General features: G+C 42.1%; 4 protein-coding genes across 5 annotated transcripts; 2 read left to right on the forward strand and 2 right to left on the reverse strand.

Annotated features, from left to right (window-relative positions):
• Positions 1 to 2,987: 2,987 nt before the first annotated feature.
• Positions 2,988 to 5,291, reverse strand: LOC308121841 (terminal nucleotidyltransferase 5C-like; the record flags this gene model as incomplete). Its single annotated transcript, XM_080483367.1, has 2 exons — positions 2,988 to 3,913; positions 4,208 to 5,291. 2 exons carry the CDS (start codon positions 5,289 to 5,291, stop codon positions 2,988 to 2,990), a joined length of 2,010 nt encoding a protein of 669 aa, XP_080339493.1.
• Positions 5,292 to 8,420: 3,129 nt separating this feature from the next.
• On the forward strand, positions 8,421 to 12,131 carry LOC308121590 (charged multivesicular body protein 1b). Its single transcript, XM_080482903.1, has 8 exons — positions 8,421 to 8,619; positions 9,823 to 9,920; positions 10,025 to 10,171; positions 10,259 to 10,327; positions 10,399 to 10,506; positions 10,599 to 10,642; positions 10,756 to 10,828; positions 11,358 to 12,131. Exons 1-8 carry the CDS (start codon positions 8,604 to 8,606, stop codon positions 11,403 to 11,405), a joined length of 603 nt encoding a protein of 200 aa, XP_080339029.1. The 5' UTR covers positions 8,421 to 8,603; the 3' UTR covers positions 11,406 to 12,131.
• A 1,258-nt stretch (positions 12,132 to 13,389) lies between these two features.
• On the forward strand, positions 13,390 to 17,625 carry rraga (Ras-related GTP binding A). 2 transcript variants are annotated; one of them, XM_080482893.1, is made up of 10 exons: positions 13,390 to 13,492; positions 13,846 to 13,967; positions 14,051 to 14,150; positions 14,238 to 14,304; positions 14,399 to 14,621; positions 15,865 to 15,960; positions 16,043 to 16,165; positions 16,252 to 16,343; positions 16,430 to 16,545; positions 16,636 to 17,625. In XM_080482893.1, the coding sequence occupies exons 2-10, from the start codon at positions 13,941 to 13,943 to the stop codon at positions 16,737 to 16,739; spliced, it is 948 nt and encodes a 315-aa protein (XP_080339019.1). In that variant the 5' UTR covers positions 13,390 to 13,492; positions 13,846 to 13,940; the 3' UTR covers positions 16,740 to 17,625. The 2 variants fall into 2 exon arrangements, with proteins under 2 accessions (XP_080339019.1, XP_080339020.1); XM_080482894.1 differs by having other exon boundaries at positions 13,404 to 13,567.
• A 1,308-nt stretch (positions 17,626 to 18,933) lies between these two features.
• On the reverse strand, positions 18,934 to 25,339 carry LOC308121842 (cyclic nucleotide-gated cation channel-like; the record flags this gene model as incomplete). Its single annotated transcript, XM_080483368.1, has 7 exons — positions 18,934 to 18,938; positions 19,709 to 21,109; positions 22,530 to 22,636; positions 22,767 to 22,874; positions 23,806 to 23,982; positions 25,038 to 25,148; positions 25,239 to 25,339. 7 exons carry the CDS (start codon positions 25,337 to 25,339, stop codon positions 18,934 to 18,936), a joined length of 2,010 nt encoding a protein of 669 aa, XP_080339494.1.
• Positions 25,340 to 26,304: the final 965 nt, after the last annotated feature.

Consider the following 26,304-nt stretch of genomic DNA (forward strand, 5'->3'; position numbering starts at 1 on the left):
TGATTGGTGCATGATGTTTAATTTTTTTTATTTATTTATTTTTTTGCAGCATTTTCTAAGTCGTACTGTGATATTTATATGAAACCTCCAAAAGTCTCCTCACCGTCACTTGGAGGCGAGTCATCTATTGTCTTTGATAAGACGCATTAAACATCAACATGCGAAGAAATTCAGGAGTTACAGAACCCAGGGACGGTCTTCCTGACACTTGATCGGTGGCCGTAAACCTGTGCGACTGGCGACAACCTAACTGCATTAATGCAACTGAAAGCTCTGGTGAGTCAGACGAGGGAGAAACGAGGTTGAGCTGTGACGCACTGAGCTCTGCCACACCTCGAAACTGCAGAGATGCTGGAACATCATAGGGATTTAAATGGCCGGAGTGAAAGGAGGTAATGTGCTCGTTTAGGTTCATGTGCCGTGTACATGATGAAGTCATCAAGAATAAGAGGTGACAGCTTTTTCATGCAGCAGTACTGTTCATATGAATGTGACTTTTTTTTTTTTTTTTTTTTTTTTTTTTTAGCATTCACATGAATAAGAGGCCGTTTACATAACTTTGACGCTGATGAGACGGCAGATGCTCAGTTTTTTGGGGGGCGAGTGCAAAAAGTGTGATCAGGGAAAAAAAACTGTTTGCCAAATAGGCTTTTTTCAGGATTAAAACTGGATTCAGGATTGGGATTACTTGTTGACGTCCCGCTGTTGGGTTTCACCAGTGAAATTTACCAAAACTTATAAACCATATGAAGACTAAAGCTATTGTAAGCACTGACAGATGGATTAAATCAGTTCAATCTGACTTAGAAGACAATGCAGACGGGAAAATGTGGGGATCAGGAGGTTGCCTTTTCTCCAGCAAGATAATTAGGGTCCAATTATTATTCCAGATATGATTATTATCATTAATATTATTATTAAGCCGTCTATCTTTAATCAGTATCGGAGCTATAGCAACTTATTCAATATGGCATACAGTGAGCTGACCAACCATGTGAATTTTAAAAAGGCTGTTCAAGTGCTAAACTGTGATTATATGAACAATAGACTTGTAATGTGCTTGGCATGCTGGTGATAACGCAGTAGTATCAAGACAGAAACAACAAAGTTCAAACCACAAAGAAAGGACTCTCGACAAACGGTGGCTGTGTTATATTTATTATCACAATAACACAACAATCTCACCAACAAGCTATAACAGGAGTATTTGGAGTTTCTCTACAGGCATAACAGTTCTTTAACAATACACGACAAACCCAGAGTCTAAAGACAGATATGACCACTTTTAAGCTACATGGGCCACTACTGCACACAATATGTTTGATGTTGTCGATATTTATTCGGAGAATCACAAGCATTTAAAACACCTTCATCACTCAATGACGTCTAAGTGCATTTACATTGTGCTTCAGTCTCAGACCTCAAATGAACAGGCCACAAACTCCAATCTGTACTTAAACTGGCTCTTTAAAAAAAAAAAAAAAAGGCTCTATACCTGTATTATGCATCCATAAACACACTGAGACGTAATGCAATAAATCCTGGCTGCGTTCTCGTCACTTTAAATTGTTTCAATGAGCAGGTTACGTTCTGCACACGATGGCAGGCACACCCCGACAACACATACATTCACTTTGCACACGACAACAAACGCCAATGTCACCATGTGTAACGCGGAAGGTCTGATCAGCCTGTGGACAACGGAAGAGAGGCTGTGGTTCCAGCTGTTCTTTCCAGCCGTTCTCTCCAGGTAAATTCAGAACAAGACAGCCGAGGCTTCATTCATGATTTCTTGGTGGGGCGCTGCTCCTCTGAGAAGTAACACTAATAACTCATTTACATGTATACATAAGTTTGATTCTCTCCGCTCAAACAGTGTTAGACGTTCGATGGGATTTCTTTCTTGTAGCTGTTTTTCAATTTGTTGTGAGGTGGGTTTTTTCTACGTTGATGGACTAATTATTTCAATTTAATTTAGAAATATTTTGTGAGTTGTTGGGTTGTTCATTGATATTGAAGATCTTCTGGTAAAAACACAATGAAACAGGTGAAACGAGTTATAAAAATTAAACTTCACAATATTTAGCTTGATGGTAATGATGATATCATACAGCTATCATCAAAAAGTCCAGAAGACAATTTTAAGTGTTACTCATCAATCTTTAGTGTAGATCACTTTTCAAATACTCATATATATATATAATTTATTTTTTTTCTTCTGATTTTTATTGGTTTTGTGGGAATAATGCCTTGAGAAATGTTCAGATAAACTTTCACTGGCCGCATGTGGGAGATTTTCTTGTTACGCCAGCTCAAAACTATACTAAAGACACTTAACCGAGCCTTTCACACTCACGAATAAAGAACTTACAATATCATATCAATACTACAAGAGGTTTCCTCTCTCATGAATTCTTTCAGTAAATGATGTCCTAGTTTTGTACACCGAATACACAGGTATAGTCACACTTTACTCTAAAGACACTGATGATTCACAAAAACATCTATATTGAGTTTGTAACCCCTCAGAAATCATAAGGACTTATGTTAAATCAGACTCTACTCAGACTTACATATTTATTTTTCATAGGATGTTTAATATGTGAGAAAGGCTTATTGTCAAGCCATGAAGAATGATCACATTACGACACTCTCCTCAACAGGGTGACCAGTGCAGAGCCCGGCCAAACTGAGCTGAAGCAGCCTCATGAACAAAGTCCCTCAGCTTCCAGAGAATCCGCTTCACAAGTTCTCTGAAAGGTGGTCCTCCCCAAATCCGTTCCAAACAGGAAAACGTGTTTTGCCTACACGCTCCTTTTGGTTCTGACCTTTCGGTATCTCTCACGTGATAAGCAGGAGGGGATTCAAAACATTAAACAACGTTGCGCCCGTAGTTGCCTGTTGTTGCTAAAACTTCCATGTGTGCCTCCGCTGGGGCACCACGCTTAAATCAGCTCGCATGCCTCTCTGTGGGCACGTCACTGTGGCTACACCAGCCCAGTCTGCATGTGGACATGTATGGGGTAAGGGTGATAGACCAGTGGAGGCTGGGCCTGGGTGATGAAGTAGCTGTTGTAGATGGGCTCCGTCATGTACGGAGCCGGCTGATAGAAGCAGGTGACGTTGGCTGTATTGGGGATGGCGTTCTGCTCACCAAGCACCCTAAGAGCCAGGACCGTGATCATATTGAGCGTCTGTCTCCTCTCATGCCCCATCAAACAAACGGTACTCTCATCTATGACGCGCCGCAGGGTCATCAGATAGTCGTACTTGCTCGTCTCCTCGCTGCCGATGAAATGGCACTGCAAGTAGGCCTCGATCTTCCGCTGCTGCTCGCTTACGTCAGGAAAGTCAATGAAGAAGCGGGAGCACATGTATCGCTCCAAGGACTTGATCTCCGTTTCGCTGGCCGGCCTGAAGTTCCTCACCAGCAGGTCGCTGTATTTGAGCAGGCCTCCGCCTCTGATCTCCTCGGGGTTGTGTGTGGCGATCAGTCGATGGCGTAGATGGTCGATGGCCTGCTCAAAATCCCCGTACATGCACTCGGCTTCAACGACGATGGCGGCTTCCCCTGTGGCCCCAGACCATGAGTTCGCCCTGTTGCCGTGTTGAAGGCTGTCCGCCAACTTAGGTTGTTGCTCATCTGCCGGAGGCTGTGGGGTGACATTCACTCTGCGTGTGTGGGTTTGAGTGTCTGAATCAGGAGGCTTTTTGGATTGTTTTGGTTTCACAGTTTGTTCAACAGTTTCGCTGGAGCCAGCTCTCCCTTGAAGTGCACTGGCTGCACTGATTGTGGGAACCACCAGGGTGTCTCCACCCTCGGTGTTCTCTGACACGGACAATGGTACATTTGAGCCATGAACTGAAGCAGCATCCTGCAAAGAAGGTTTCGGCTGAAGGGGTTTGGGTATTTCTATGGGTGGAAACAGCTGTGTTGTGAGGTCTGACAAATCAGTCAGTAGAGACCATTTTTCAGGTTTAGTAATCAGTTTTCGAGACATTTTCCTTTGTAATTTTGGCGACGGGCAATAATCCGGCACAATATCCTGTGAGGTGCTGCAAGTTTTTTTAGCTGGAGGAGGAAAAGAGCATTCAAGATGGGAATCCTGGAGGCTTTGGGTGTTTTCAGTCCTGCAGATCATTGAGTCTATTTTGAATTGAGGAATATCATCACGGTGAGATTTGTCCTGTGGAACTGTTTTCTCACTATGCACTGTGGATGCAGGTTTGGGCGCTTGTAACTCGCATTGTTCTTCATCAGCCTGTAGCTTTAAACATCCTTGTGTCATGGGAGAATCCGTCACATCTGTGAATGAAGCTTTAGTCGAGGTGACTAACTGATAATCACTTTGTCTCTGTCCTTTGTCCTCTACACTTTCTTTGCATAGCTCAAACACAATGTCCTCTTCTGAATGAGCATCCTCAATGTGATCCGATCGCTCTTCCTCCTGCTGTAACTGAACTTGCTCAGGCTCCTCCGGCAGCGGTGCTTCCAGCTCTCCGTCGACATGCTCAGCCTTTTCTTTCTCAAGAGCGGGTATGGCCGCATCTTGACATGGGCTATCTGTACTGGTGACCATTGTTAGTTCTTTTTCAGCATCCTCTTCACCGTCTTGACGAGGAATGGACTGTTCTTGCTCTTTTTTATTCTCGTTGTCTCTTTGAGACAAATTCCCCATATTCAGACCCATTTGCCCTCCTTGTTTCCTTTCGGTCTCCCAGTAGGACTCCAGCATGCGATCTAATATAATCTGAAAGGAGTCCACGCTGAACTCAAACTGCCTCCGGAGGGAACTGACAAATCTGAGTCCCACGGTTTTCGCCCTGTTGTTTGAAAGCGAGATGAGGCTCCATCTGTCATGCTCATTAAAAACTTTCACCATCTTTTGCACGTAAGCCTCCTTCATGGTCAGGCAGGTGATCTTGCGCCTGTTAACTCCACATGGCAGAAGGTCTCGGAGACTGCCCAGCACCACCTCCTTGATCACCTGGAAGTCCTCCTGCCTCGGCAGCTCCACTCCGAAAATGATGTCCAAGTCTCTATAACCGAGGTCGTTATCTCTCACCAGGACATGGCTGGCAGTCGCTCCGTTAAGACGTATATCTTTCACTTGGATTTCCCTTTCAACCAGTCGATCCTTCACCACGCGAATGATGTCTTTTGCTCGCACCTGCAGCGTTGGAAAATTTCCCCTTCCGTGAATGGGGATTACTTCTGTCAAGACTTTGTCGAGAGCCTGGACTTGCTCAAGGGTCAAGTTGTGGAACCTCTTCTCTGTCTGAAGCTCCATCGTCCTTCCCTGTCAAATAAAGACCTGACATTTGCATCATATTATGGAGGATAATGCGTGAAGCAATGAAGCCTATCTGTAAAGCTGAAACTATACCTGCACATCATAAATGGTATTAAACACTGATACTGCTTCCATGTAGGCATCATGAGGATGTAGAACCTGATCTATATTCTCACCATTGAGAATATATTTTTACAAAGTCTAGGCCTTTGAAGATTTGACGTTTGCTCTTTTATTTTCCCTCTCCTACCAGGATATCCGTAATACATAAATGCATTCAAACAAATGTGAAGCAAATGAGTTAAAGGTTCCTGTCAGAGATGTTTTACGTGTCATTCATCTTTGATTGAAGCGTGAGGTAACTGGTTATTAGAGTAATTCAAAATTCCGGAATTTACCATTTAGGAATAATAGAAGACCCTGAAAACTAGAATGGCTCGCTAATTATTTTGTCTCGTAACCTGCCACTAGATGGCAACAGAATTATAGTACTGTATCAGTAAATGGCACAATTAAAGCTTGAACTAGAACAATTAAAGCAGTTTACTTAGAAATACAAGCAGCCTGCTTGCACATGTATTCCTTTCCGATTGCCAGTATACGACACTTATCATCATAACATCTATGACAGTGGACCTGTAAAATAAGATGAACGTGCCCACATACAACCTCTCATATGAAAAAATGAACGGGTTCTGACGTACATTTTTCTGGCAGTAAAAATATATATTCTAAAAGTGTTATAAACATCACCAGCGGTCTCTGACCTCAATTTTGCACTCGATATACGATCAACTACTGCCAAGTTACATTTCTTCCACAATGGTGCGTCCATCTGCTGGTTACAGGTGACTCACCTGTCTGTTATCCATTATACTTTACATCTAGAGAGGAACACCTGATTTGGAGATCTTTGAAAGACAGGCTGGACTTGTTTGCCTTTTTGTGTGTGTGACTCTGAATAGATCTTATTTGCCTCTGCCTCTGAGGAGGGAGTGCTGAACTGAGGCTTGCCACGTCAAACCATGCATACAATGCTGTTGTTGCCAGTGGGCAGAATAATGTTGGATTAATACACGTGTTTTTGAGTGTTTGTTATTTTCACAAAAATGCATTTGTAGATTCTTTTGAGGGATATTATATTACAAATGAGAATGAAAGATGAAAATAAGCTAAAGAATAAGGTTGCGTCATCATTATTTTGCTGTGACTCATTCAGCTCAAAAGCAAATGCCACATTTTATAACCAAAACATGACAATGGAGCACTATTGTAAGTATATAGGAATATATTCTCACAGTATAAATAGAGGGATGTTGCTCTTTTCCTGCTGTATCACCATACATTTATTTATCTGAATCAGAATCTTGTCACTCAAACTCAGGTCAGATCTTGAAATATATTGGCATGCAAAGGATGCAACAATATTCACTCATCAAACCTAATATGCCTTGAAAGGTGAAAGTAAAATCTCAATCACATACATTATCAGAACGTTTCTTGAATGAATTTTACACTGTAACCTTGAAGGTGACAGTAAATGTGTAGCATTCAAATAAATATAGTGAACTATAGCCATAGTGACTAAAACTGAATAGAAATACTTTCACATTTCATGTTTAAGTTTTATTTGTGTTGTTTCCACCCTGGCCTGGTCGTGTGATGCACTGTAAACAACACTTCTTCATCTGTTGAGTGCACAGAATGAGTGCAGCTTATTGCATCAGCGGTCTGTGTGAGCATTTGGCGGTCATCGGTGGGAAAAAAAGAAAAAAAGAAAAAAAAAAGAAAGAAATGCAGTCACGGTGGCAGAAACTCGGGGAGACACATGGCAGCATGGCCCACAGCAGCCTCTAGTGAATCTGCGGGGTTACATCAGCTCGGTCCTGCAGCAGAACTGCTCCTCTGCCACTTGGCTTCTTTAGAGATAAGACTATATGAGTCATACAGCCACTGAACGAGGCATCACACGTTGGCTCTCCTATATTTTCTCACTGTGCGCTAAAAAAATTAAAAATAAATAAATAAATAGACGAAATATGTCACTTGAGGTGGCATTAGGGCCGTGAAACTCAAAATATTCAATTAGGAAGCCTCCTGAGTGGAATGTGGCATTTTTACAGGCAATATCATTGAGCATACAGATGGTCGTGATCTGGGGACATGCATGCTGGTGGACATTTTTAAGCATTCCTTCGATCCACAACATTTTGCAGAGGCCACTGTGTTTTTAATGTCTCACTGCAGCTGTTTCTAAACTCTAAATGAGGCCATTATATCTTGTTTGAAATGTGAGTAGCACGTTTGTTTGTTTGTTCGTTAATGCACTAATTGCAGCATGCAGCTCACAAGTTGATTTGCTAAGATTTTTTTATTTTATTTAAATTGATGCTGAAGGAGGGAAAAAAAACGACAGGTGACTGCAGTTTTGCCAGCATGACATATAATATTTAAAAACTCACCTGGTGAAATTGCAGTGGAAAGTAAAGCCAGTGGAGAGACAAGAGGGGAAAGAAAAGCACAGAGGTATCCAACAGGTTTATCAGACCTTGTGGAAAAAGGTGGATGCTGAAGTTAAGACGGACAGTTTCCTCTCAGCGCAGGAGCACTGTTTCCATGGCAATCAGGCGTCACGAAATTTTTACGGTAAATCACGACGCTCGGTCTCTGTCCAAAACCAGCGAGTGACAGCCGCTCAAGTTTCAAACAAAGTCCGCAAAACCAGCCGCCTCTTAATAGTTTGGTGAAACTTTGGCTGCAATCGGCGGAGCGCACCGACGTGTCGGGCTGAAGTACCGGCGTGCCACCGCACTGGCGAGCTGTTGCGGGGTGAAACATCACATCAGACGGAGTGAGTCATCCTCTCTCCCCGCCGCGATCCACACCGTAAATCTAATCATCAATCAGCCCCGATCACCGCCCACTGCTCCCCGCGGCCACTTTTACCCGCTTCTTCCCACTAATGGACAGAGCTCGTGCAGTCTGCCGTGTCTTACACGTCAAAAGTGGCTGTGTTTGTTTATTGTTATTTTATTTATTTATTTATTTTCCTCTTTTCATTCATATTGCACAAGATGGGGGCGTGGCTGCTCCGCCGTGACGTGTGAATGGGACGCCGTCGTCGGCACGTGACGCTGACGTCACTCATATTTTGGTCGGACACCAGGAAGTGCGGAAGAAGGCGAAGACCGAAACCCGGAGGGCTGAAGTTTTTCTGGCTGGTTTTGGCTCGTTTAACTGCTCGTTTTTGAAGACCGTTATTAGATATTTGATCGTGTGGCTGTTGACTCCCAGGGGAACGACGCCAAGATGCCGGCCATGGACAGTATCCTTTTTAAACGGCGGGGAGGAAAAGGCGATAACGTCATGCCAGGCTAACGGAGCAACAACACGGTACTTTACGACGATACTGCTGAGATTTATCTGACGAGCGTCTGGAATCCTACCGGATAGCTCAAGTACCGGGCAACGGTGCATATTGCTGCCGACTGAGTGAGCTGAAACGTTCCTGGTGACTTCTGGCGTCGTGAAGCGCGACAGAGTTGAGCTGAAGGCCTCGGGAAGCTATGGGCTGTAAATACACCGGAGTCTGTAACACCCGGTAGTTTATTACTGACATCAACCCTCAGCCTGACTTTGTCGATCAGGTTTAAAGTATAGAACTTATCTGATCGTCTTAATTAGGCCTCAACATTCATACTTTCATGTAACACAGTGCTATGGGAACTTGTCAGGAGCCTTACAAATACAGGGAAATTCCCCAAATACCTGTTATATAACACGTGTCTGTTCAGCGAAGCTTAAGTAAAGATCTTTCTGAGTGGTGGTAGATCCTCTAGTTTTAAATTGAACAACCAATGCCAGCCAAACATCTGGCTCAAAACTACAACTTTTTGATGGGAGCTTTGAAAGAACCGAGCTGAAAGTTTTTTTTATTTTTCTACAAGTAGAATGGAGACACTAATAATGAAAATACTATAAATAGGTATAACAAAAATGGCAAATTCACACAGATTCCTTCGACCTGACTGTAAGGATTGTGTGCAGTCTATAAGGTAAACAAAGTACTTTATTTCTGGATTGCCAACTGATGACTGCTCCCTGGTGGACAAACAATGTCACTGTAGTTTGTTCTTTTAATTCTTTGATCACAGGGTTACATATTTATTTCTGCTGTCACTTACAGCTTTATATGAACTGGCTTTAATTTCAGCTTCTCTTGGTAAAATACTTTATTCCTTTTATATCAAATTTAACTGCGTTTGATCAACTTTTCATGAAGTAACAACTAAATGCTACAGTTTACAGAACATATCGAATAAGTTGTATTATAGGTGTTGTTAGTTATATAGTTTTCTTTTCAACACTTATCACAAGATATAAAAGTTGCAGCAACTATTAACATATCCAATATGAATCCAGACTATGTTTTCTTGCTCTACTGTGCTCACACCATTTTCAAAGTCCACAATGCTATTAAAAATGGTCATATTCCATTTTTGTTTTGGGCTTTAACTTCACATCCCAGAACATCTGTTCAATCTAAAGTTTGCAGCCAAAGATCTGCAAAGAAATGCCAAGAAATGTGAAAAAGAAGAAAAACTCGAGAAGTCTAAAGTCAAGAAGGTAAGCGTCTCCAATGAAGCTGGCCATCAGGCCCTCACTCTCAGGAAGCCTGTGAACTCCTGGCGGCCTTAAACAACCGTCTCCTTGCTTTCTGTCGTCGCTAGGCCATCCAGAAGGGCAATATGGAGGTGGCGAGGATTCACGCAGAGAACGCCATCAGACAGAAGAATCAGTCTGTGAACTTCCTGAGGATGAGCGCACGGGTGGACGCGGTGGCAGCAAGAGTCCAGACGGCGGTCACAATGAACCAGGTGAACAAAACTAGGTGACGGGGCGTTTCAGAAATGCGTCAGTTTTTCTTTAAATCCTTTTAACTATCCAATGTATTTCTTTCTCAGGTCACAAAATCTATGGCTGGAGTGGTGAAAGGAATGGATGCCACCCTGAAGACCATGAACTTGGAAAAGGTATTGTACCTTGATGTCTTTTATTTTATTTTTCAAAGACATTATGCTAAAATAGTTGTATTTCCTTTCAGATCTCATCTCTCATGGACAAGTTTGAGCACCAGTTTGAAACTCTGGATGTGCAGACAGCACAGATGGAGGACACCATGAGCAGCACGACAACGCTCACAACGCCACAGGTAGCATCACGCATACTATCATTGTCCTCTTGTTGCGAAACACTTTTTATGTAGAGCCCCTGTGTGAACATGATGCATGATGTCTGTTTCAGAATCAAGTGGAGTCACTGATGCACGAAATGGCTGATGAAGCAGGGTAACTGATTCTTTTTAAAGCACATTAAATCAAATAGGTTTCCCTTCCAACTGTGTTAACACGGTTCTGCTGATTTGTACATCATAACTCTTCTTTTTTTTGTTTCCACTCAGCTTGGACCTGAACATGGAGCTCCCACAGGGACAGACGGGGTCGGTGGGAACCAGCGTGGCCTCTGCAGAACAGGTACTCATGCTTTGATGACACATTGAGGCTAAAGCTTTTAAGTATGTTCACTGTTTCTCACGTAAATGCGGTAAAAAAAGACAAGCCAGCCAGATGTACCCACTTTGGCATTAACAAAAGAGACATTGTTTCCTTCACTATTCATTAAAGCATGTGACAGAATCCTATGAAATCACAAACTGCACCAGATCAGGAGGTGATATTTTGATACGTTTTATTAAGAAGTGACACGCTTTTATAAAGTACTTTAATAGTTTGTCAGTGATCACACCTGAGGAAAAACTTGCACATCAGCTATATGCAGTTGTTATTACACTTAAAGGGATTTTTCAGGTATTTATTTTCATAAGGACTTGTTACTTTTACTCGTGACATTTGACCCACGCCGTTTAAAGTGAAAGCAATAACACAAATTCCAATTTTAACAACTTAAAGTGAACAATAGTGCATGATAAGATGCTAAAAGACCAAAGCAATATGATTGCCTGCGGTGCTCTCCTCATGTTCATCTTGTCTTTCTCACCTGGAGGATGAGCTGTCTCAGAGGCTCGCCAAACTCCGAGATCAAGTGGAGTGACTGCAGTGGACTGATGTTGGACCGCAGAGCTCTGAAGTCGACCGGACACTACCTGGATATTACTTCCAAACACCTTCCATTCGCATCTTTTCCTCAATTTACATCTCATGTGTCTCTGTCGTGGAGCTACTGTTTCATTCTTTATCCCAACAAATAAAAGGCCCTTTTTCAGTTCTGTGCACTATTAACGTCACAGCGATGACACACTTTCCTGGGACGCCTTTATCTTAACCCATTCTGGATGTTTTGACATTTCTTGATTTTATTTTTCTCCCAAAAAGATTTGATTGAACATTATTGGTAAATGTGTATACTTAAGAAAATCCACAAACTAAAACAGAGCGTGACAAATATGATTATTATACATAACGTCTTCATATTCATAATCTGTTCTATCATCCAGGTTAATGTGTATTTCATCTTCTTGTGATGGAAAAGCTGAAGGTTTAGGATGGTTTTAGTTTCTCCTCTCATATCTGTTGTCCTGCAGACAACATGTATGCCTTTTTCTCTTCACGGGTATCAGAGTGTGAAAGACTTCCCGCTTTATCGGTGAATTGACAGCTTTCTTTGTTTTAATATATTTTATTTGGATCACTATTTTGAGAAGATCCTGGACTTGTGAGTTTGAGATCCTCTCGAGCATGGTTTGCTGATCATTTGGGAACGGGGTTACAGTTTGGAGATTCAACAGCAAGTAAAGAATAAAGTTTTATAATACTTGTATCTCTTTTCCTTTCTGATTAAAGTTATTCACTCATTTACAAATTACTATAAATGTCCTATTTACTCTGATATTACCTTTTCAAAGTGTATTTTGTCAGACTGCAAGCTATCATCTAATATTAGACAACTCTGATGTTGCTGTGTATTTTAATGTAAGGACCATTTACACATATTAGAAGCATTCAAGTGTCTTAGTTTATCCTCATTATGAAGTCAATATAACATCTGTTATTGAGCTGACTCAGAAAAACAACTAAGAATTACACACAATGCTCTGTTTGGGAGTAACTGGGAAATAGGAAAGGTCCCACTGGGAAAGTTTGAGAGTTCCCAGAAGCTAATACAATTATTTTTTATTAATTTATGCATCTACATGAAAAATACTCAGTCCTAATGAAATACTCTCTAATAAACAAACCTTTTTTGTTTAACTAGCAGCTAGAGTATTTTCATTCAAGTAGATGAAACATTTTTTGATCGCACTCACACTTTTTTTTTACACAGGTGAAGACATTATGGCTAATTTTTGGGCAGATTTTCTAATGGTGAACTTGGTAGTTGTTTTTTGTTGTCAGGTGAATGCTCCCAAATGGGGAATTAGACTTTTCACTTCAGGTCAAATAAAAGGACACATAAATACTGTATGTTACTTCAGTGCCTGTATGAAAAACTGTTATCTGTTTTAAAGGCAGTTGAAATTCTCAGTGTAATATTTTCATTTCCATCACAATAATAAAGGTTTAGAGACCAGGTATATAAAACATATGACCAGTGGGCCAAAACCAGGCAACCACACATTGTACACTGTAAAGATTAAAAAGACATAACAGTGAAATAAAGTTCTAAAAAGTATTGTATTAAAAATAATACATTTCGAAGATTATGTGTCTTATTTACGATTCTGCTTATTGCATTAACTCACAGTGACCGCTAGAGGGCTCTAAATGATATTGCGCTGACATGATAAAGCACTTTTCGTCAAGACTTCATTAATGCAACTCTGCAAACAGTTTTCATAAAGTAGAGAAACTACTCCACACTAATAACTTTCAGTCGCCCTTTAATTTCATAAAGTGAGCTGGCCCTTCACCTTTCCTCTTTAGGGTCAAAGTGAGTAAATTACATTTAGCAAGCTTCCCAGATTGTACTTTACAATAACACAATAAAATCATTCGCCTGTCAGGCATCCATCAGCTCTTTTTTCTTATTATTGTATTAGTTGGCCTCGAGCCGATAACCCCGCCTCCGCGTGCCTGTCAGAATAAACTGCGTGCGCGTGAGCTGCGGGGCTCATCATGTGACATCAGGCGTAAAAACAGGAAGCAGCTGATCCTCCTGACTTCGCTGCCTGCTCCTGCCAAGTAACGTATACACGGTTTCATCCGACATAAAGACAATCTCCAGTGTAGCCCCTATAGCCGCTCGACCCTCTCGGGGTGAGTAGGAGCCGCGCTGCGGGGTTTTAACGGAGCTACGAGGCCGTTTTATCTGCGCGTGACTGCGCTGCTCGCCGCGCTAACGAAATTAGCATTAGCTCGAGTGTTTACGCGGAATAGAGAAATGACTTTAAATCCGTTTAGTGGCCACTCTGTCTATCTTGTGTGTGAAAATGTTAACATTGACTCGATGTGGCGCTGTTTGGGTGTTTACACGGTGTGTTTCGGTGCCCAGTTAGCAGCGAGCTGAGGTGACCTGTGTTCTGTTCGGTCCGCAGCTGAAGGAGAGGAAGAGGAGGGCTGCTGCTGCTTCATCACACACTCTCTCAAGTCATCTGACCTGCAGCTCTACATCGCGTTTGCTGAGGGGGGGATGTCAAGCACAGCCATGAAGAAAAAGGTATGGCACATTGCTGAACACCAGCGTTCTAATCTCCACGTTGGAGGTTGTCGCTTCAGTTCTCTCCCTCCTGCTGCTTTCAGGTGCTACTGATGGGAAAAAGTGGGTCTGGGAAGACCAGTATGAGGTCAATCATCTTTGCCAATTACATCGCTCGGGACACACGTCGCCTTGGAGCTACAAGTGAGATTTGTTTGGAGAGATTGATCTATTTCTGTGTATGATGTGCGTCTGTTCTGATTTGTGCTAACCTCTCTCCTGTGGACGCAGTTGACGTGGAGCACTCCCATGTACGCTTTCTTGGCAATCTGGTTCTTAATTTGTGGGACTGCGGAGGGTAAGTTGATCTAGATTTCTGGGCCACCTTTCACATTTTGAAACCGTCTGCTAAAGTGAGTGCTCTGTGAATTTTTTTTTTCAACCGTCACCAGACAGGACACGTTCATGGAGAACTACTTCACCAGCCAGAGGGACAACATTTTCAGAAACGTAGAGGTTCTTATTTATGTGTTTGATGTTGAGAGCCGAGAGTTGGAGAAAGACATGCACTACTACCAGTCGTGTCTGGAAGCCATCCTGCAGAACTCCCCCGATGCCAAAGTGTTCTGCCTCGTGCACAAAATGGACCTGGTGCAGGAGGACCAGAGAGATTTGGTGAGTTTTAACACAGTTGGTGCTGGCGTTCTGCTTCCAGCGACACATTTTTGTTTTGATTTAGCAGCACGGACATTCAGTGGTTCTTTAGAAGTGGAGCTTAATGCGTTGCATTTCCACTTACCTCTGGAGTTTTATGGTGTTCTATGCTCGTCAAATAGAGGGCGAGAGCAGCAATATTCAGTTAGTTAGAATATATTGCACTATTTTGAGATGTTGGTAATGTCTAATGAGTGGCTTTAATGAAAACCTTTTATAACAAAGCAGAACTGTCACCTGCTTTATAAAAAAAACAACCAACAAAAACCACAAACTGATGGTACAACATGATTCACAGATACAAAAACTAGTAGCACATTAACATTGTGGTTTTATATTTAGTCTAATTTTACTGGCTTTCAAGGCTGCAAGTTGTAAACAAACCAAATGATTGTTGTCATTTGGTGGCACCATTAACTCCTGTGACGCTACAGTAGTTTCTGATGAATTTATTTAAATCAGTATTAAATGATAAAGGTTTAAGTTAACTTGAAAAAGTAAAATCAATGCATTTGCCACTGAAAACATAAACTCAATAATTAGAAACAAGTGAAACCTACTTAAACATCCATTCAATACCAGGTGTGTGCGGCATATCACATTCAGTGTAAAGCAAAATATCTCTGGGACAAACTTTTGGACTCCATGTGAACTGTTTTTAGTTACGATTCTAGTCTGTGTGTAAGAACATGAGTAGACGAAGGCTGACGCCTGATGGCGTTCCCACCCTGAGAAGATTAATCCTGGTTTAAGGGACAGCCAGGTCTCTTTTGCAAAGTTGGCTGCAATAAGTTGTCCCACTCTCCCCCCACTCTAGAAGTGTTTTTCAAAATGCTGTTAAAAATTATTTAAAAACACAGTAATAAATTGCTGATACTGACAACTCCGATTGCCTACACTGTATAAAGTTTTGAGGCTCTGCATCACCCGGCAGCCTGTTGAGGCTCTGCACAGCCTCTCTTTTACTCTCTTTCATGAGTCGGCTCATCGCCAAGTATTTCTGCTCACTCATGCTGGGAGGTTTCTGGAGTGACCTACTGGACCCAGTACCTGCTCAGGTGTCCACCTCTTAAATATCCAATGACAACTCGACATTGAGCTTTAAATGTCAGTACACTTCAGTAAAGTCGATTAGTTGACTGTTGGAATGTGTCATGGCAGGTTGCAGACTGTGTGAATTTCACCCTGTGGTCTCTCTGTGTAGATCTTTAAGGAGCGGGAAGAAGATCTGAAGAGACTGTCCAGGCCTTTGGCCTGCACTTGCTTTCGGACATCAATCTGGGATGAGACCCTGTATAAGGTTGTTGATTTGACTGGCTGCATGTTTGAGTGAAGACCAACAAAACTGTTGCTTTAAGAAGCATTTGAAAATGTCTTCACAGGCCTGGTCCAGCATTGTGTATCAGCTCATCCCGAACGTCCAGCAGCTGGAGACAAACCTGAGGAATTTTGCACAGATCATAGAGGCCGATGAAGTGCTTCTGTTTGAGAGAGCCACCTTTCTGGTAAGAGATTCCTCAGTGAAAACCGTGTCAGAATATCGAGATCAGTCATTCCAAGTCCGTATTTCGGTGTGTTTTCGTGATTGCAGGTGATCTCCCACTATCAGTGCAAAGAGCAGCGTGACGCCCACAGGTTTGAAAAGATCAGTAACATCATCAAACAGTTCAAGCTCAGCTGTAGGTAAGTTCACTCTTGAGAAAGGGAACCTTTGTTTCACAGGTCATTAAGGGAACCTATAAATTTTGTTATTCATTTTTTTATCGCAGTAAACTGGCAGCCTCTTTCCAGAGCATGGAAGTGAGGAATTCAAACTTTGCAGCCTTCATTGACGTCTTCACCTCCAACACGTATGTCATGGTCATCATGTCGGACCCCTCCATCCGTAAGTCGTACAGATTATGACTTGCTGTTTGCAGTCGATGCACAAATCGGGATGGTACCATTTAATAATCCATATCTTTTATTTTCCCAGCATCTGCAGCCACTCTCATCAATATCCGCAATGCTAGGAAACACTTTGAGAAGTTGGAGCGGGTGGATGGACCCAAGCACAGCCTGCACATGCGGATGCGCTAGCGCCTGCGTTCGCCATGAGGATCCTCTCAGCCAATCAGTCCACAGACTGCACACAGCATGTTGCAGTATCCCAGCTCTAATATACATGAGCGGCCCCGCACAGTCTCCTCTGTATCTTCACATCAATCACATGTATTAGGGAAGAAATCCTATTTTGTTCCGGTCTGATTTCTACAGTGATTTAGAAGCACCATAAAATGTTGGAAGATTTGTCCAAACCTGACATCGAGGAATACTAAACAGTGGCGTTTACTACGGGGAGGGGCTGCATTTTGCTGTCACACTTTGTCATACACGGATTCATTTACTCCTTGTAGTGAAACTGGCTCATCTGGGAATGTCGTCTCTATATGATGAGCAGAAGATACCGTTTGATTTTTAACTGCAGTTTGTAAGCTGTTTCAAACAATATAGTTATATTCAGAAATAAAAATGGTGTGATTTTTATTTATTTATTTATTTTTGCTGGTAATGAAGTCTTGTAGTCGGTGCGGCGTTCATCCACAAGAAGCCTGTTTGACACATTTCAGCAGTTGTCCCGGTGCAGCTGTCCAACAAGCCGACTGCTGCGCTCGACCAGACGGAGCAGCACGTTGCAGGCGCAGCAGCCGGCTCGTTCCTGTCGGTGTAACGTGACAGCTGCAGGTATCGTCAAGTCAAAATTATTCTATTATTAGACGGAATCGTGGAAGTGTGTGCATCACAATCTTTTTTTTTTTTTTTTTTAGAATGGAACCAAAAGTAATGCGTCTTGATCAGATTAAATGGGTACAAACCAAACAACCCATCTATAGTTGCTCTACTCATCCAAATGTTGCTCAACAGTGCCCTTTTGAGTTCTTATTTCCCTATTTTGAAAATGAGATTAAAATTGCATTTTAACTGGAAGAAATGTAAGTTTTTTTTAATACGGAACCTGACAACCTATCTGTTAAGGGTCTTTTAAATTGCAGGTTTTCAGTTCAATGTGCACTAAGCGCTGTTCACTCAGCCCTTCTCTATCCATTAATTCTCTACCTCGCTTTGCTCAACACAAACTCGGGGCCAGACCCAGCCAACGTTTGTCAACAACCAACATGGAGGGGTCAGCAGTCCACCGCAGTGCAAATATGGAGAGACAAACGCTCCCAAGCTTGGAAACACTGACTTCAGAGCTCCACTGTGCTGCTTAGCTCATTTTATTATAAAACTGCTAAATATATTTACATTTTTGTTTAAAAAAAAATAATAATTTTTTAAATACTTAAGTCCTGATTCTGAACTTGTCCTGTAGCATTTCCAATGTGCTGTTTAAAAAAAAACCAAAAAAAAAATGTAAACTGGATTATTGCTGTTGAATCTAGACAGTGGATTGTCATCTGGTTTAAAACAAAATGTTTGTTGCAATGACTTGTGATGGCACACACTGTGAACGGGAGCATTTGAAAAGACCCACACTTATTTTTAATATAAAATAGGGCATCTTTTATTTTAAGACAGAGTCTTCTGGTCACATTTGGTCCGCGTAACCAACTCGATCTACAAACAACCAAAGACCCTGGAAAAATTAATTACTGTGATTTTTGCCAGTTTATCTTTAAAACAGTGTGAAGTTCTATATGAACCCATTTCAGAGGGTATTCTAGAGATATGTTTCAGTAGTAAAGATATGACTCATGAACACTCAATCTGAAAACCTAATGCCTTCTGTAATCTAGTCATTGACGGACGGAGGCATCCGTTTAGTGCTCACGTCAGCCACCAATATAAAATTGATTGTGTCAGATATCCCTTGCTTTCTCGATTTAAACAGATTTGGCTGTTAAGTAAAGTCTAGATTGCAGAATATTACAGTCTCAGATAATGAAATGGACCTCTAATATTGAGTTGCAGGATAATATCGAGTAGGTTTCTCCTCCACTGACCGTAGTTGGTAATCAGAAATCTGTTCGTGCCACCTGATGCCACCCACTTCTTAAGGGCCTGCAGGGGATATGTGGGCATTACCTCCTGCTTCTTTATTATCGGCGGCTCTGCTGCAGACTCATTGTTCCAGCTGCGCTTATCAACACTGCTCATGTGGTTGAGTTGTATCCTGGAATGCAAAAGCTGAATAACTGGAAAATCCCCGGTCCCTTACCTCGGAGAGCGAGCTTGCAGAAAAAACAAATAAATGGGAGCACCTCAGGAAGGACTGAGGAAGCTTGATCTAACTTCAGTCTGCAAGTAAAAAGGCAGAAAACTATAACAAATCCGAATAAATGAAGAGTTCAAGTGACTCCTCTTGTGAGAAAATAGACTTTGAGGCACTCTTATTTTTGTTCCAGTTTCTTTGGAAAAAATAGCAGGGGGAAATGCAGAAAAGATGTTTCGATCATCTTTATGAGTCAGATTCAGATCCAATTGAACAAACTGCTCTGGAAAATAAGCGTGTTTGTCGATGTGAAGCTCGCAAATCACCTACTGGCATCTCCCCTCAGACCGTTCTCCCCTCTGGAGGAGCAGCAAGAGACGAGGCGTATAGCGCCAGAACATAAACTATAACGTGTCAGGAGAGCAGAATCCCTCTGCTGATGCAAGCAAACACAAAGTGTTTACAGGTGACCCAGAACTGTGACGTCCATCAGCTTTCAGCGAGTTTCAGCCTCATCATTGAGGCACAAACACTGGTTCAACTGGTCTCTTTATAGTTTGCCACTTAGCCACACATCCCACTCACCGGTTTGTGCATTGACTCATCGGAATTAATGCTCATGGCATTGTTGTCCCCTTTTGTTTCTTTTTTATTTACATGCAGTCATTTATTTTTACAAACAATGATGGAGATTTAAGAGAGTGTCATTGGTGTTTTTTAACAGCTCTAACCAGACAAAGTCTTTCTTTTTTTTCTTTGTAGATTTAGTCTTTTAATATCAGACTCTTTTCATCCTGTATATGCACATTATTTTCATGCGGTGACCCTTTTGTATTGGCCACAGGCCCAGACTCACTAGCATTGGCCACCTCAGCTCCTGCGTCATTGTCGTCGCTTGCTTCGGCGCCGCAGTCCGTTCGGTTGAGCTGGCGCTCCAGCAAAGTGATGCGCTGCTTCAGCCGCTGCTGAGTGTGCGTGTACTCGTTGAGCAGGCGAGAGAAACGAGTCTGAAGGGTGTCCAGAGAGGACTCCAGCCTCTCCACCTTCTCGTCCGTGTCCTCTTTCTGCAAAACGCAGCTCTCCGCGGTCTCGTCCAGAAGACCCTCCTTCATCAGGATCTCCCGGCCCCTCTCCTCCAGCACAGTCTTGGCATCGGGATACTCGGCCACTGCCTCCATCAAGTCGTCCTTGGAGAGGCAGAAGAGGTCAGAGTAACCCAAGCTGCGGATATTTGCTGTCCGACGATTCCCCATTTTACTACCTTTTATATTCAAAATGCTGATTTCCCCAAAACAGCTGCCAGCAGTGAGGAGAGCATACTGTGTGACCCCATCATCAGCCACGACTGCCAGTTTCCCCTCTTTGATGATGTACATCTCCTTGCCAATATCCCCTTTTCTACAGATGTAGTCTCCCGGACTGAAGACCTGTGGCCGCAGTTTGAGCACAAGCTCTATCAGCAGTCCCGCCTCACAGTCTTGAAAGATGCGGACTTTCTTCAAGGTCTCCAGGTGTACATTGATAGCAATCTCAGCCCGGAGTTTGTTCGGCAAGTTCTTCAGAACCTCCTGCTCATCGATCGCCTTCTTGTTGGTCCAGAGGTAGTCGAACCACTTGATGACGCGGGTCTCTAATCCCTTGCTGACTTTGCGAAAGTGCATGTAGTGTTTGATGGCGTCGATTCGAGCTTGAAACTCGGCACGGGTGGCGTTCATGTTGGCGATCATGGAGCCGACATTTCCCACGATCGTCGCAAAAATCAGCACCCCAACAAGAAAGTCAAAGACGACAAAGAGATACTCTTCATCCCTCACTGGGGCGGGCATCTCTCCGATGGTGGTGAGGGTGAGGGTTGACCAGTAAAGACAGTAAACGTAACTCCGCGTCAACGAGGCAAACTCAGGCTTGGAGGTGTTCGGGAACACCCAGGTGTCCGAGCCAAATCCCAAAGACTTGGATATAGCGTAGTAGATGCAGGCATTCCAGTGGATGATGACCAGGATGTAAAGCACCAGGTTGCAGATACGGAAGATGTTGGGATAGTTGGTGCGCGTCTCTGTGCGGTCAAAAAACTCAAACATGCGCGGGAAGCGCAGCAGGCGGTTAAACCGGAGTTGAGGTGTGTGGATGCCGGTGGAAATGTACGCCAGGTCAGTGGGCAGGATGGACAACACGTCCAGCTTGAACTGCAGCGTCCGGATGTAGCTGTCTCTCAGCTTGGTGTGGTCCTTCACCAGCAAACCCTGTTCCAGGAATCCTACGAAGATACAAACAGCCGTTCACAAACTCTACTTCTCTACCTTAAGATTGAATGGACACAAAGTATTTTCTCCTCTGGAACAAAATATGATCACTTTCTAATCAAAGACAGAAATTCCAATTGGGTCACTCAGCATACTTCATCAAGAAAAAAAACTTCAAAATATGTGCATTAAAAAATCCTAGAAATATTGATTCATCTGTATATAAAATCAAACTGAAGTCTCTTTTCAAGTCTTACTCGAGACATACAAAAATAAAACATTACGGTCGGTAAATGAGGGTTTTGTTTTTTTGTTGTTGTTTTTTTCTTCAGTTCCTCTGAAAAGCAGTAATTTGGTATTTCGTGGGCTGGTTTGCAGCCGTGTTGCCAGGACTGAGAGACAAAACCAGACATGGCTGTGCTCTGCAAACTACCAGTTAATTTAAATACATGCCTGAGAACCAATGAAAACAAGACGTTTTCATGGATTTATGAAACACCCCCAGAGAGGATGTGAAAAGTGGACATCTCCCGGGGCCAAACAGGTCCTTTGGTCACCCTGGTGTCACCTCAATGGGATGGCCTAAGTTTATCGAGACGAGGCCGAACTGTGAATTCAACACATTTTACATGACTCCTGTCCACGTTTTTATGAATACACATTTTGTGAAATGTATCTTATGTATAAGGAGGATCTTCTGATTCTGATTCTGTAGCTCCTTCAACAGTTATTAAGTGTTTATGTGTCTTTCAGCTTGTGTCATTTGTTTTATTCAACTTTATTGATTGATTGGTTAACTTTGATGACAGCATGATGGTGTCAAGACAATCTTTGATTAATATATTATTTGCTTAGTTCACAGCACCAAACAACAATCGAAACCTTTAAATCACTTGTCAGAATAGGAAAAGGATTAGCTGCAACAGAAATGTGTTTCCCTCAAGAGTTGATGGACTACATAAAATAATAAGCTTTTATCTATAACTTTTATTGCCAAATAGCGACAGCGCAATGGAAATTCATCCGCTGGTTTTCATCAGACCAACAAGTACAATATTGTTGGCTCAGTATGTTATTTTCAATCACATACAGCAAATTTGAAGAGAAATGTTGATTGTAATAGGAGACAATAACGTGGTAATAACAGCCAGTGATACGCACCCAGTTTGCATTTAAGAGTTGTCACCCTGTTTCTGTTTGATTAAGATTGATAAAAACATGACACTTCAGCCTCAATCAGGACGCCATAGCAACTGTCTAAATAACCTTCAACCTCAATTTACCTGCGTCTATTCCCGGCTCCCACCATAACTGCAGTACTGATGTTTCCTGCGACTTTATCGTCAGACTTCATCAGTCTTAGGGAGGCATGGCAGAATTATCCAATACCTTATTCGATTATTTGAGGGATTTGCTGCTTTTAAAGTAGGTTACCTGTGCGAAGTCGGACACAAGTATCCATGATGTACACAGTGTCGGAGATGTAGTCCAACACCAGCCAGCAGATGTAATTGCCCACTTGCAACTTGTCAAAGCACGCTCTGTGAATACAGAAAGAGAAATGATATATTGCTCCCAGAGAGGACCGCACTCCTCTTCACAACATCAATCATCCTCCCTGGAGGTCACAGGGCAGCAGCAGATTTACTGACAGACTGTTGGTGTTATTACCTGGCGACCACGAGGAACCAGTTGTAGAGCACCGCTATGGCGATGACAAATAACCAGCGGTAGTATGCATCATCAGATGGGGACACCACAAACAAATTCCACTTTTTCCTGAAAGAACGAGAGGATTGCAAATATCAAGTCAAGAGACAAGATACTAAACATTATGGCTCAAGTAGGACAAAAAAAAAAAAAATAAATCAGAAAAGCTGCAAAAGTAGTTTACTTCAAAACATCTCATGTTTACGTATATTGTTTAAGAAAAAGCAGAGTTTTAATCTTCGTTTTCTTACATTATAAAGCAAAATAGACAGGCTGCTTCTTTCAGCCACATATAGAAAATATAATCAGTTTCAGCCTGGAAAGTATCAAAGAGTTCACAGATAATGATTTCTGCTCTGAAGCTCATGTCTTCCTGATGTGTTGATGATGTGAGATGTTAACCCTCTCAAATTCACACACATTTAACCAATTATAGATCAAAAATATCTCTGAACGGACTTAAGCCTGTCTTAAACATTGTCTCCAACGTGTTATTCATAGAAAAGTACATCGAAAATAACTTAAATAACTTATTTTCTTGTATAATTAAAAATGGATACCATCTCTTGCTGTAGTTTCATGTAGTGCAGATGTTCAAACACAGTTTTTTTTTGCAATTTTGCATATTTTCTGGAATATATGCATCAAAACAAAATGGGAAAAAAAATATAGTTTTTATGCTTTTTTAAGTAATACAACAAAAAATAATCAGCGCAGCTACTTTTTCCAGTGTTTTTTCAATTTTCTTTTATTAGTTTTAAAAAACAAAAACAAAGAGATGCACAAAAAGGTAACTTAGTTAACATGGTGCTCACTCTTTCAAACCTTAAAGGTTCATTTGTTTATTTAAAAGGTGTCTGTAATTCATTGAAAAATATCAGTGCGGCACTGGTAATGATCATTCTATGGTTGTATTCTTACTGAATTTTTCTATTTATTTATTTTTGCAGCGGTATACAACAAAGTGCATGGCAATGTACGAGGCTGGCAGCCGGCATACCTGAAGACCCCTTTGGCATTGTTGCCGTTGGCGTCTGGTTGCGTGTTGCTGATGCGGCTGGGGGCCGTCCTCAGCTCGGGGCCACGAAAGCGCTCCAGGAAGGAGTCTGGCCGATCCTCCTCCTCCAACAGACTCCTGTGTGCCCATTCCCTCAGTCGCACCACCAGACTCACCAGCCTGACACACCGCAGGACCACAATCACACTTTCCTCAATCACAGATGTGACTTTAGTCTGTATGATGACACGTAATCATCTTTTCAACGGTCTGTATGACCCTATGAACTGATGATGTACGTGGAATCATGAGATAACAACAGTTTGTTTATTATTGTGTCGCCCCTGTATTTACACTGAATCCTATTTTTGATTGATAGTAATCTAATATCCGAAAAGAGACAATAACATTTCCCTAATGTTTGATTAAAATGGGTTTCGTTCCTATGGATGTAATGGCTCCTACTTTGCTCCAACCAGTGACCCTAAACAGATTTAACTCTCACTCAAATAAGTGTAAACTAAACATTATAACTCTGAAGTGTTGTTTAGGATATTTCTATGTTTAAGACTTCACACTTAGTGTAATGATACACCAAGAAAAGGTTCTCTAAATATGGTTAATATACTATATAATGTAATTACTATCAATCAAGCACACTGAGTGGGAATAGGGAATGTTAAAGGGGAAATAGAAGAAATACTACAAAAAACAGTCCCTTTTCATTTATTTGCACATTTTCTTCAGTTTCTCATTACAAGTGTAGAAGTAAACAAATTAAAGTATTAAAGTGGAGTCAGAAACCTCCAAAACTGAATTTAATGAGTTTTTAATTTAGTATTAGAGGAGCTCTTTACATTATTTCTGCATCAGTTTGAGGCCATACAAATTCTCTTTAAAATCTAGATTAATAAAAAAAAAAAAAAAGTTCTATTTTGTACTATTTTATACTGATGAGCCCGCAAAAGTGGATTTGAATAGTGAGAATTTAATTAGGTTTAAGTCTATACTCGACCTTCAAAAGTGCAAAGTAACATCCTGTACTTTTTAAAAATATGATTTTCAAACAATTTTTTAATTTTATTTTTTTAATCACACGGCTGGATCCTCCATGCTCCATTAAAGAAACTCTGAGCTATTTGAGTTTGAAAGGAGCTACATGATAATGTTTCAGCTTCTCCAGCCTGTGATTGTGAGGAAAGCTCTGTGAGACAGCGGCTTTGTTGCGGTTTTACCTTGAGATGGCTCCGTTCCTGTGAAAAGAATTTCTTGAATTGCCTCCGTGAGGGTCAAGAGCTGCGACTCTTTGGAGCTCTGAGGATGTGTCATCGCAGATAGACGGCACCCTGCGTGGAAAAAAAAATCCAAGACGTACACGTGAGTTGCCTTTGCCGCAGAAAACGCCTCACTCGGACACACGACGATGCTGCGATTACCTGCTGAGAATACTCTCCGCTCTCTCGATCTCTTCGTTCAAGGTGGTCTTCACGGACAGGTTGTGGGGTGAGCGGTCTCTCTCCGCCACCTGACCCGTCATCTTCAGGTCTGACACGGTAGGCAGACAACTCAAGTAAAACACGATGCTTGGAGCCCTTTAACCCATTTTGTGCGTGAGTTTTCCTGCTCTTTTCTCTCAGCGACTGTCTGACAGGAGAGGAAACTGTTTATGGTGCGTAAGGCAGATTATAGTCCGGGGACCAGAGGAGGGGGCCCACTGGGATCCCTCGCCTGGCCCTCAGTCCCTCACCTGGCCCATCACCCAGCAGGAGGTTGCTGTGGAGACTGAAGCGGCGACATGAGACAGACTCCAGTGCACGGTAACTCATAGCAGGTTGTAAATTATAACTGTGAATATATTGAAACACCGAATCCAACCAGAAGGAGTAGCGGGGGGAGGGGAGGGGGGGGGGGGGGGGGGGGGGATACACCTCCATCCAGGACAGGTGACAAGGTATTTAGAGGACTGTTTCCACTGTGTGACTAATTGATGGATCATTAACACACACACACACACACACACACACACACACACACACACACACACACACACACACACACACACACACGGGCAGGTGCTCGCTGAGCCAATCAGCCGGCCTCCCCCGAGAGCTGCATCACTTAGGAAACTGGTGTGGTGAGAGTGAAGTGTGATGGAGCAACCAGACAGTTCTTTTGCATTAAAAAAAGTGATTTGAATTGAACTGCATACCCATATTACTTCAGCATGAATGTAATTGTCGAATGTCTATCATTTTATAATATTATGCAACGCCACAAACACAAAACCGTTATTCATTATGAAAAGAAGATTCAAGTGTTCATGACGAGAATTATAATAAACTCTGTGTCACTAAAAGACAAGAAAAATAATGAACAAATAGAACAGCTTATACTCATCTTCAATCTTACCTTAGTTTGACTTAGTCATTCCAGTAAAAACCTCGAGGCGTCTTGACAATGGCGCACCTGGAGCAGGTTCATCCTCAGCACCTGCAGTGGACG

This window comes from Lipophrys pholis (genome assembly GCF_963383615.2).
Source record: "Lipophrys pholis genome assembly, chromosome: 16".
In the NCBI taxonomy this organism is placed as follows: Eukaryota; Metazoa; Chordata; class Actinopteri; order Blenniiformes; family Blenniidae; genus Lipophrys; species Lipophrys pholis.

Bases quoted from the DNA above. Each gene is read 5' to 3' on its own strand.
- rraga (XM_080482893.1), top strand. From the start codon at position 13,941: ATGTCAAGCACAGCCATGAAGAAAAAG. The intron at 14,305-14,398 runs GTAAGTTGATCT...AACCGTCACCAG, and splicing joins AATTTGTGGGACTGCGGAGG to ACAGGACACGTTCATGGAGA. The intron at 16,344-16,429 runs GTAAGTTCACTC...TTTTTATCGCAG, and splicing joins CAGTTCAAGCTCAGCTGTAG to TAAACTGGCAGCCTCTTTCC.
- LOC308121590 (XM_080482903.1), top strand. The intron at 9,921-10,024 runs GTAAGCGTCTCC...TGTCGTCGCTAG, and splicing joins AGAAGTCTAAAGTCAAGAAG to GCCATCCAGAAGGGCAATAT. The intron at 10,328-10,398 runs GTATTGTACCTT...ATTTCCTTTCAG, and splicing joins AGACCATGAACTTGGAAAAG to ATCTCATCTCTCATGGACAA.